At 41.4% G+C, this 12497-nt stretch overlaps 1 protein-coding gene across 2 annotated transcripts in view; it reads left to right on the top strand.

Annotated features, from left to right (window-relative positions):
* si:dkey-122a22.2 (uncharacterized) overlaps nucleotides 1-12497 on the top strand; it is a 30849-nt gene that overhangs the window by 13138 nt on the left and 5214 nt on the right. For both annotated transcript variants that reach the window (XM_022204235.2, XM_022204226.2), the window contains exon 8: nucleotides 11925-12063. In XM_022204235.2, the coding sequence (XP_022059927.1) occupies nucleotides 11925-12063 (139 nt within the window). The remainder of the gene's footprint in view (nucleotides 1-11924; nucleotides 12064-12497) is intronic.

Below are 12497 nucleotides of genomic sequence, written 5' to 3'. Positions count from 1 at the left end.
AGCAGTGGGTCTAGCAACAGAGATTAGGAGAAGCCCCAGTGTATGCCTGGACAAATTGCATTCAGGGTGAGAGGCAGTGGCTGGAGTCAGTTTTTGTCTCACCAGCACAGGAATGAAACTTCTGTATGTCTCCACTCTAAACCAGATGGTAATATTTCTTGCCTTTAGACATAACGGAAGCTGTGACTCAGGTGGAAGAGCAAGTTGTCCAATGATTGCAGGGTTGGCGGTTCAATTCCCGCTCTGACCTAGTCATGTGCTGTTGTGTCCTTGGGCAACACACTTTACCCACCTTGCCTCCAGTGCTGCTACTCACACTGGTGTATGAATGTTGGCGGTGGTCAGGGGTGTGTGGATTGGCAGCCACGCTTCCATCAGTCTGCCCCAGGGCAGCTGTGGCTACTAATGTAGCTTACCACCATCAGAGTGAGAATGTGTGAGTGAATGAATGAGTGCCTTAGAAAAATTCTATATAAATCTAATCCGCTATTATTATAACTCCCAACTACAGAACAGGTGAAGGGTTTAGTTCAGGCAACTAAAGAATACTGTATAGAATCCTTTTTGTTTGTTTGTGCTTTCTCTCCTAAACTGGAAAAAATGTCAGAGCAAAAGGACAAACTATGGAAAAAATACGTGGAGAAGGTCAAATTGACTGATGGGCCACTATGTGCTCTTTTAACATCACACTTTAAACCACAAGAACAGTAAAGAAGTCACTGATATCAGATGATAAAACAGTCAGTCAGGTGTTCGATCAAGCTGAGATCAGATCAAGTTTTCCACATGAATATAAACCATGTCTATTGGACCTAGATTTCTTCACTGGGACATGCCCATGTTGAACCAGAAGAGAAGTTTTTCGGACTGTTGACATCGTTTGAAGAACACCATTGTATAGAATATTATTGTACTTTGTACTGTGATGTAGGCTTGGATTATCCACCTTTCAGGCACCAAGCAACTTTGATCTTTGATCACACATTTTCACTACATCCCCATTGCGGTGGACAGTCCTAAGCGTTGCTGTTATGAACCTACCTGGTACCAGGGCCGACTGTATCCAGTCTAGGATGGTCTCACATGGCCTCTTGTCTTGTGCCTTACATTGCATCAGTCTTGTGAAATGTGATGTGATTAGTTACACTGCAGCCATGACTTCAGGTATCTCAACCTGTGTTGTGTTTGTTGACGACAATCAATCTCTGGTTACAAGAGGTGATGTCACAGGAGTCGACTGATCAGTGTTGGGACTCTGCTTTGTTTAATCTGTCCTTACTTGCTGCGTTGCTAACGGGTGCTAGCCAGCTGCTCGTATCAAGTTGCTGATGAAGCAGCAAACAGTAGGAGATGAATTGGTGTTTGGACGTTTCTGCTCCATCTCCACTTACACCCATGATTAATTTAGATGTCCATCTGAGCTCTGTGGGACAATCTGTATTTTTGAATGTCCGTCCTGAAAATAGACTTGAAATCTTGAATAAAACAAGGTTTTGAGATTTTGTTGGCCAGCATCTGTTACTGCTGACGCAAACTCAGCATTTCCTGCTGCTGCTTCACATAGTGGCCAAGACACCAACAATGAGCCAAAAGGTACAGATTTACAGAATTTGTTGCATCCCCCATCTCTTACAACATTTCCTATAATAAAATTCACCCAAAAAAGTGATTTTTAAAAAGTTGCTCTGCAGCAAACCTGATGAAAAACTTCAAGGCTCTTGTTGGGAAGCAGATATTGATTAAAAAAAAAATGTTTGCAGAAGAAGCCTTTATTTGTCACAAATGCGTTTTTACAGCACTGTGAAATGTTGCTTTCACATATCCCATTTGGGTCAGCCACAGTGCAGCATCTCTGGAGCAGGAAGGGTTAAGGGCCTTGCTCAAGGGCCTGACTGTGGCCACATCAGGGTTTGAACCTCTGACCTTCTGATCAGTAGGCCAGAGACTTAACCGTTGTGCCACCGCTATGATCAGTAGTGCTGTTCTTCAGTAAGAATTGAAAGAACAAGATTTGGACATAATCTGTGCCATTTTGCTGGCAGATCAATTTTAAAACAAGGTGATTATCTTCTTTTACCTTGCATGCTTCCATGTTACTAACCATTTGCTTCATACTGGCACTGCTTGAATGACTGCAGCTGCACATGGCTCAGGTTGGTGTGAGGTTCCCCAGCTCTAACATAAAATACTACGAGGAGCTCATACTATGCTAAAAATCAGAATGTCTCAACTCTCTAGAGTTTCCAGCTGGATTACATAAATACCATTAGAGGTTGTAATAAATATGACCTAAAGAATAATGCAAATAACTCCAGTATTTCATCTTGCATTTAAAAGAAGAATTTTGCTATGCATTGACACACTGAAATGTGTGTGTCTCCTGTCTTTTTGCTGCGCAACTGTCTACCCGTGGAGTATAAAGCTAATTTACCCCACGGGGAATATACTTGCTCAGCGAGTAGAAGCAGTGGGAAATGCTCTGGTCTAATGGGACGGTCTGTACAATTTAATGAATGCTGATTGATTGGCAAGCCCTTCGTTTTAATGCACCATTACTGTGTTTAGTACAAGTCATTCCTCAACGGAACACCACTTGAAAGTCATCTAATTTCTTCCCTTTGCATCTCAGTTGTTTGAAATGCTAGTCTTCACTACATTTTTTCTACTTTTGTGGTTATTTGATCATTTGAGCTTGATGCTGAGACACAAAGCCTGTTGTTCATCTTTGTGTTCAGGTTTGCAGCTGAAGAGCTTCAAGTGAGATTGTGTCCACATGTTTATGCATGCATGCTATATAAATCCACCGTATTTTAAATGGATCCTCTCTTTGTGTGTGATGCATGTGAATTGCTGAGGGAGTGTGTTAGGTGAAGAGTCTCTCAGTGTGGCCCAACAGCTGCGAGTGCAGGCCTGGACACAAGCCTGATTGAGTTATGAGTCCCAAAATGAAAATGACACTTTCAGCCTCATTCATCATTCCACCTGTCATTAATATGCTCTGCAAGGTCTGCACACAAACACACGCAGCCACGGCCACATAAACATTTTCCCATGCACATATTGGACGTATACGTATCACACACAGCGCATTACCCACACAGCTTGCTGCAGTGTGTAGCAGATAGACATGTTTGCAGCTCACCTGGAGCCTGCTCTGTATGACAAGCAGCGTATGACTGTCACTTTGACTGACGACCGTTCACAGCCTCACAACTGCTGCATTGGGTTTGATTTATACGCCAGACAAGGTTTAATATGAGGGACAAGAAGAGTGCTTCTATCCTTCCCCACTGCACTTTGTTAGTGGACAGATTTACAGGCTTAACAAAATCTCCTCTCCTCTCCTCTCCTCTCCTCTCCTCTCCTCTCCTCTCCTCTCCTCTCCTCTCCTCTCCTCTATACTATACCTTCCATTACTGAGATATTTAAACATTTCAATTGCACTTGGTTTGCTGCAGTAGTTAATTTAATACCTTATGTGGCATTATGTAATCTCTGAGCTCTCTGTCTCCTCTTCCTTCATTGGTAAACAGTAGCAGTCAGTGATGACATATCCACTCTCCGAGCCCATTCGCTTTCTCTGTGAGCTGCGTTCAATAACCCACTGGAGCACAGCCCTGCTCTAAACCCCTCCAGGGATCCTCGGCTGAGATTGGCAGCAATCACCCGGCCACGGGCTGATGGATGGATGAGGGGAGGGAAAAGAGAAAGGAAAAAGTTTGAGGCACCAGAAGGAACATGAAGGAATAGAAGAGGCTGCAGCCTGACAAAAGCATGATGCAGGCGGTATTGATTGGTTTGAACTTGGGACAAAAACAAACTTGTGACCCATTCTCATCTAAAATCATTTCAAAGCATTTAAAATGCATAAATACATGCAGGTATATAAATATATTTAAGGGGACGATGTAGCCAGCGTTTGTTAAAGTTCTAGAAGGTAAATTCTACATACACACCAGTCTGAGCAGGGTTTGCTGTAACAGTGTGCGATTCATTATAATTCGCACTGGTTGTTGTAATGGCTCCCAGTGTGTTGATGTCCTCCCTGAGTCCTCTCCTGACTCAGCTGGCCCCTCCATCTTCCCCTCTCATCGTGAGACTCCCAGACGAGTCAGGAATGCCAATTAATTGTAATTAGAACCACTGTAAGCGTAACTATTGCTGTTACGCTCCACTAATGAAGCAGGGCTGCTGGGCCCCCGTGTGTTTACCCTGGTGTAATCTATAGTATGGATGCAGGGAGGGAGACTGCAAGCACAACAGGAAATGCTGTGGTACAAGAAGGACACCTTGTGTTCATGCTCGGTATTACACTTTTTAGATTCCGATTGGATTGTGCAGTAGCTCTGCTTATTTCTTTAGAGTAATTGTAAATGCTTTCAAAAAATGTGTTGTTATACAGCACCTAAAGTTATGTCTGTACATGTGACTTCTTGGCACATAAGTCTGATTGTCAGGCAAATAATGACACAGAAATTGTAGGGATTTGGAACCAGTCAGTACTTGTAAACTGTCATCACAAAAGCGAATTCAGGGTAGTTCATGACAGGATTATTTAAAGGTTTCTAAAAAATATTCTGCCGTGAATAATGGTACGTGTCTGATGTAGGTTTTACAGTACTCTAAAAATTCTTGAATGTGCATTGTCTGCTTCCCTTAAAAACCAATAAAGCAGAAGCTATAAACATGCAATATGTATGAATGTCCACATCACCCCTGGTAGCAACCAGTAACACCATAACAGCCAATAACATAATAATTTTGGCCATTTTAAATGTAATACAGCCAAGAATGTCCTAACTTACCAATGATGTAATAACATTTTTGAGCCAATAAGTAATAACATTTTGTCAATAGTGCAATAAGTTATTACGTTAGTGGCTTTGCATTAAAAAAACTCTTGAAAATGTTATAACTGTAGCCAATAATGTAATAATACATAAATAGGACAGCATTTCTTCTCTTATATATAAGAAAAGCGCTTGCAGAGAGCCTAGAACTACACACAGAAAATGACTGTTCCATTAGTATTATGAAGCTTTACAAGACTGCTGGACCAACAGTAGTTTAAGTTTACACATAAAACAGTTATTTGGTGAGGACAGCCGATGGATGAAAGCCTGGATTCTTCTCAGTAATCTACAAAATTAAGGACATTTACTTGAAATAATGTCAATTTCATGTTGATGTTTTCCCTTTAGTTCATTATGTACATAATACTCTTCAGGTTTTTGGAGTTAAGTGCCATTATAGTGCCAGCCCAGTTGTTTAAAGACAGTTTTACATGATGACTGAATCATTTTTCCTTGCCAAATGTTTAAAAAAAAGGTTTAATGAATTTTTTTGCTAGGAAAAAAATACGGTAAATTCATTTGACAATGCAACATCCAAGAGAGATGCTGACATGGAAATATGAATTTACATATCTAAGCAAATAAACAATATTCTAAATAAGATTTTGTACAACAAGTAATTCTCAAATTGGCTCTTACAACCATAATTAAGGAGAGTGAGAGCTACATGGGCGTATCCTTAATGAATCTATATGACTGTACCTGTTTTTGATGAGCAAACTGCAAAAAAACTTTTCTTCCCAAGAAATGCAGTCCTATTTATAAATTATTACTTTATAGGCTGCGGTTATTACAGTTTCAAAGGATTTTTAAAAAATGTTTATAATTCTTGGCCATTAATGTAATGACCAACCAATAACGTAATAACTTATAACATTATTGGCAAGTTATTGTGTCATTGACCTAATTACATTTAAAATGGCCAGATTTATTACAGTATTAGTAGGTATTACATTATTGACCTTTGCGACACACCTGTGTCAGCTCCGTATTATTTTATGGTTGACATCCCAGCCGTTTGTGATGTAGCATGGCCATGTTTCGACTTTCAGTTCAGATTTTGATGAGAACAGAGATGCTTGATCTCCTCAGCAGATAAGTGTGAAAATCACTGCCCAGTGTTAAGCTCTGCACATCCTCCATTCTAAATAGTAAAACTCTAACATCCAAGAAGAGCAGCAATAAGCAGAACACACATTTGTGTTATTATTTACTAATTAGATCAGAATAATGGATGTATGTGGGATCTACTGTCTGAGCAGACACTAGTGGTTAATTTATTTGGGTTGAAACTGAATCAAGAAGTCAAACACAAAAATAAACTCTGAAATATCAAAGGTATAAATATGCAGTTGATAGATAGAAGATGCCGTTTAAAGACTGATGCATCAGTATTTTATTTTTGTGATACCACAGTGTCTGTATCCTGAACTGTGTTCTTATAAAACTACTTGAATGTTAATAATATTATACAATACAGGAGCATATAATAATGTGGGTGTGTGATACTGTAGCCCTAAGGCTCGTGTTTATTGTGTAGTTGTGCTTGTTTCATAAGGTTGGATTGAAGCATAATCTTAGTTGTAACAGTGCAGTTATATATGTGGATCCCAGATAGAAGAACTGTGGCGAGGATCATGAAAATGTCATTCTGCTGAGGTCTAATGCAATTTCTTTGTCGATAAAATACTGAAAACAAGAATACATAGAGATCAGACTTGCGGTATTAGAGCACAGGGTCAGCCGTGGTACAGCGCCTGGAGCAGGACGGTTTAAGGGCCTTGCTCAAGGGCCCGTCACATTCACCCATTCACACACACATTCACACACTGATGGCGGGAGCTGCCATCAGGAGCAATTAGGGGTTAGGTGTCTTGCTCAGGGACACCTCGACATGAGCACGACGGGCCGGGGATCGACCCTCCGGTTGCGAGACGGCCGCTCTACCCACTGAGCTATGCCGCCCCCTTGCCGATTCCAATTATAGGATTGTCCAGGTTGCATGTTGTTGAGTTCCCTTGTCAGAAAATGCGGTTATATTTAAGCCTCAGTAGTAAAAGTATGGCAGCTATTTAGTGCAATCTAGTTTGTTTGTTTGACATTGTATAATAAAATTGCACATTAGTGACATAGTTTCAAATGTTGTAGATGTGGGATTTGTATCGGTGCTGACCTTTTTGTTTCACAGGCTTAAATTTTAACGGTTCCATGTGTTTACACCAAAAGAAACTAAGACAAAAATAAATGGTGCCCATTGGGGAACACAAAAATAGAACCTGAAGCACAAACCGAGTAGGAGTACCTTGTTTAAAAAGGGGAAGGTCCAGGATGCCCCGTTAGCTTAACAGGTTGAGCAGGCGACCCATAAACAGGAGCTATAGTCCCTGACGCAGCGGTCATGGGGTCAAATCCAGTCCACCACTATGATGACTGCCTTGCTCTTGCTTAGTGTTCCCTAACAGTTGTTGCTAGATTGGATCAGCTCGGCTATCTGACCCATCCTACCCTAACAACCAAATCCCCCAACCATCTCTACCCTAAAACTAAACTAAGCTTTTCCAGGACCAGAACTTTCCTGGTAGAACAACCATAACAGTAAAAACCGACACTTATGGCTGTCGCAGTTTTTAATGCAGAACTAGCAAATGCACAGGAGTCGTAAATGACGAGGTAGCGTTACACTACCAACAAACCCGCACAATAAATACTTTATACACTGCCCGTCCAAAAAAGTTACACTCTAGTATTTCATTTGACCGCCTTTAGCTCTGAAAACGACACACGTTTGCCGTGGCATCATTTCAATAAGCTTCTGCAATGTCACAGCATTTATTTCTGTCCAGAGTCGCATTAATTTTCTACCAAGATCTTTAATTGATGATGGGAGAGTCAGACCAAAGTGTCCTCCAGAACATCCCAGAGATTCTCAGTGGGGCTGAGGTCTGGACTCTGTGGAGGACAATCCATCTCAGGCTCCCTGATCCACTCATTCTCAATGTGAGCCTCATGAATCCTGGCAGCGTCATCTTGTAACATGCCCATGAACATCAGGGAAGAAAAACTCCACTGATAGAAAGACCTGCTCATTCAGTATGTTCAGGTATCAGCTGACCTCATTGTTTGGGAACATAACGTTGCTGAATCTGACCAACCACAGATCATAACTCTAACCCCCACAGGCTGGTAGGAACTAGCCACGATGAGGACATCACTTTATCTGCCTCTCTTCTTACCCTGATGCCCCCACCACTCTGGAACAGGGTAAATCTGGACTCATCAGACCACATGACCTTCTTTCATTGATCCAGAGTCCAACCTTTATGCTACCTAGCAAACTGAAGCCTTTTAATTCTGATTAGCCTCCCTGATCAGTGGTTTTCTTAGAGCTACAGTCCCAATTATTTGAGTTCCCTTTGCATTGAAATGTTCTTACTTTTGCTATTAAACATAGCTGTGAGTTCTACTGTTGATTTCCAACGATCATCCGAGAGTTTGTTCTGAACACATTTCTTCCTCGAAGATGATTAGTTAAGTCCAGGTGGTGACTGTTTTTGGGACAGGCAGTGTATATCATCATCAATATGACATGTGGCTGACAGATGACAAAAGTAAACACATCTGACTCTTACACAGTCAACATTGTCTCAATAGGCTATTAGTCCAGACTGTCACTGCTTGGGAAAGTAATACTTTATGGTAACTAATGATCAGTCATGGAGCTGCAGTCGCATAAGATAAATATAGGGAATTCGAAACATACCCTGCTCTGCTCAGTCTCACCTTTTCTTAAACTCTTAAAATAACCCGTGGAAAGTGAAGGTTGATGGTTTCTGTATTATGGCAATTTCAGGCCTTGTGTCATTCTCCATGTAAAGTTCATCATTAAATGTTCCATCGTTGTTGTGCTAACCTTAGACATTTAGCTAAGTCATCAAAGATTCTAATTCTTTTGTGTACCGAGCAAGAGTTAGAAGCCTCATCATGTATCTGTGCACGTGTCCGTGCGCCCTCTGTTTTCTAATGCTCTCTGGCCGTCTTTGGAGTAGTCAGGTTTTTAAGAAGGTTCCTTTGGCGTAATAGTTAGTTGAGCCTCGTGTAATAGTCCATGTTTAAATGTTCTGTGCTCATTGTAATAGTTGGCAGAAGCTCGTGTAATAGTTCGTGTTTTGTGTGCGAGCAGGCTCTCAGGTAACAGAGGCCCTGCATATGAAATGAGATGGTAATGAGGAGGAGGAGGGGAGCCTTATCACTACAGGGCCAAATTCCGACAGTGAATTGCGCAGTTGTAACAAAAGTAACAGAGCGTCCATTCAGCCTGCACTAATCCAGATGGGAAAGTCAAACAGCAGAAAGTCCACGGCACAAACTCATTTCATCACTATATTAATTTAGATATTGCCTCCTCGCTCCTGTGGGGAGAAAAAAAAAAAGAGCCCCTCTGAAATGACCAACATCGGTGAGGCGTTTTGCTCTACATGGTTCCCCCACTTCGTCTCCTCCCGTTATCTGTTTAATTCATCCCGCCAATCTTGGCTGTCTTTACCCACTAAATTTCCCTTTGACACGCATGCCTTGCTTCACATAATCCTCACTCGGGGGCAGAATTAAAAATGGAAAAAAGAGGAGGGAAGAGGACAGGTGGCTGGAGAATCCTTGAAATAATGTTCAATGCCAGACCCAGGAATGATTTGACCAGATTCGAACTGGGGGACTGATAGGAAGAGAGTTTTTTTCTTTCTCCCCCCCATCCCCTTTATTTTTAGAACCAAGGGGTAAGAAAGGGGTGACAGGTGGAAAATGTGCAGAGACTGAGAAGTCCCTTAAGAACCAGGTCGAGGAGTCAGTTCTAAATTGTGGTGCTGGAATGACTTCAGGGGAAAACTGTGGCAAGGAAGATGAAAATGTCAAAATGTCACTCTCCGGAGGTCTGATTTGAAAAGTTTTCTCTGTCTGCTGAAGACTGAGAATTAGAACAGTCGCCTTGTTTCTTTTCCCCTCCGTCTGTATCTATTATTGACCTGAACGGACTGTTTCTTCTACCATGAATATGGCAGATATGTTATCTTTCCAAAGCCATTTGTAGCAGTTGAACACCTATTCTCTGCTGTTTGTATCGGCTTTATCTGACCAATCAGTCCTGACATGCTTTGCCAGAGCTGGGCTTGATATGTCAAGCTACAGTTCTTCGGGTAGCAACATGTCATATCAACAACAGGTGAAATAGGTTATTTTACACATGAAAAGTGCATGTTTACGATGGCAGCTTGATAGGAGCAGTATAATGGCAGTGAAGCAGTGCTGAAGCCTGACTGTTGTAAAATGTGATATTCTGTGGCAAGCAATGCTGCCTTATGTTGTAATGTTTGAGTATTTCTGTGTTTTAGTGTTGAAATAATTAGTTGATGAACTGAATAGTTGATCAACAGAAAAAATTAAGGACAGCTTTAATTGTTGATTAGTTGTTGAAAGCATTTGACAAGCGACTTTTCAGTTTATAGTCTTTAAGCCGTGCTAGTGGTCTGTCGCTACAATAAGCACACAGTAGTGATGCTTTGAGCTAAATTCTAACATTAGCTTGGAGACACGCTCACAGTGACATGTTCACCATGTTAGCTACACATAACATCATGCTAACATTTGTTAATTAGCACTAAACACATAAACCACACACATAAAGCTGATAAGTTAAAATACAAGATGAAATCACCAAAGATGGGATACCATGTGATAGTCAAAGCTGCTAGCATTCATCCTCTGGGTACCATGAAAGCATGATGATCATGCATTTAGTAAAAATGTGGATATTTCAGACTGGATTATCTATAAAGCTATCACTAAAGATTTGCTAAACCTACCTTCACAAATGTAGAGATTTGCCTTTTCTTCTGTTTTATGCTATTCTATATTGAATATTGTAGGATTTTGGACTGCTGATTGGACAAAACAAGCCTTCTGAAGTGAACTGTTGTGGCAAGTCTTCATTATTGTTGTTATTTTATAGAGCCGATAAAGTTGCTGCTAAAATAGTCAAAACTAACCTTTCAATCAGCATCTAAACTGAATCTGCATAGAGATGATTTACGGTTTCTCAGATGTTGAAACTGATAAGATACAAGGGGACAATGCTTCAAGCCCAGCCCGGATCAAACTAAAACAGGGCCGAGTGTCTCCCGGTGCATGGGGACAGAGCTACAGTGTGCTGGCTGCATGTAGGGCCAGGCTGCGCAGCACGGTGGCGGCGGCAGCAGGCGCGCGGCACTATTGATTGGGCTCCACAGGCTGAGACCAGCCAATTCAGAGCACCAGTGAGCCGAGACCGATTGGGCCTCCTGAGTTACAAAATCCCACAGCTCTTCTTCTCTCATCTGCCAAAAAAAGAGAGTATTTCTCATTCCCTAGGCAAATGTTTTCGAAGAGAAAGTTTGAGATTTCGGGGTGAAAGTGTCTTGGCGAAGGCTAGTGTTATGTATGACTTTGCTTGAGTTGCTGTTTGTGCCTGTTGTTGTCACAGAGACATTCAGAACTTTGGCATGTTGTTGGGCAGCATGATTTAGAATAACTTGATCATTTACAGCTGCTTTATGCTTGAAGAATAGGGCACTCTGGTATTGATAGGCCCGCTGTAAAATTATCAACAGACTAGTATAAGGTGAAAGGTGTTGCTGATAGTGCTGAATTATTGCACAATTCTCTTGTCATCATCTTCTAGCATCTTGTTTTGAGCCCTGTGGTGCACAGACTTTAAAGAAATGTTTACAGCACCATGTCTCATATTTTCAGTAAAAAATTTATGGTAAACTGACTGTGTGTTGTCTGACAAACAAACCTAGTGACACGCTTTTGAACATATTGGAGTATTCAGCAAGTTAAACAAGTTAAATACTCTAAAAGAGCTTATAGCGAAGTGGATCTTGCAGCTACAGTCATCAGCTGAACAGAAACAGAACTCCAAGTCATTGGTAACTTAATGAAAAAAAATATTGCAGAGAAAAACAGCACTTATTACTGTTAGGCTTCATTTGTCGCCTGCTAAAGTCTTTCTGAAAATGTGTTTCTGTGCGTATTTTTCAGGTATGGTAAGCTGCTGCCGTCTCTCCAAGCCAGGCAGTTTTCAGCAGCTACAGGACTGAGCCGCATGCTGATCATCCTGGGGGCAATTGAACCAACTATAAAAGGCCAAAATGTCTCAGAGGAGGTCATCCAGCGCCAGGTTAGGCTGGCGCACACACACATCCACCCACATAAACACAAAGCAAAGCATGTCCTCAACGCTGTGAGTGATTGTTGTGCCGTGCTGAAAGTGACACAGCAGGTCAGGGGTGGTTTCAAGGTGATTTACTGATAGATATGTGTAGCCATCAGTGTTGAAAGGTGAACGTATACCATAAATGTTCTGAAAATTCTATAATCTAAACACCTGACTTGAGCTTTGTTCTGCTGCTCAGACAGTTTCTTTAACCTAATTAAAAATATGGAAGGAAAAAGTGATGTGTTCCAGGCATTTTAAATGACATTCTTCCCATCTTTGCTGTGCAGCCACAGGATGGTGCTAGTGCAAGAATAATCACGTCTCCTCCTCAGCACAGATACGAGTGGGTGATGATTGCAGGAGCGTTTGTCTTCATACCGTCAGAGACTGAGAAT

This window comes from Acanthochromis polyacanthus, chromosome 12, assembly GCF_021347895.1.
Source record: "Acanthochromis polyacanthus isolate Apoly-LR-REF ecotype Palm Island chromosome 12, KAUST_Apoly_ChrSc, whole genome shotgun sequence".
In the NCBI taxonomy this organism is placed as follows: Eukaryota; Metazoa; Chordata; class Actinopteri; family Pomacentridae; genus Acanthochromis; species Acanthochromis polyacanthus.
Note: the sequence above shows the minus strand (reverse complement) of the source record. Positions and strands in the feature narration are given on the sequence as shown.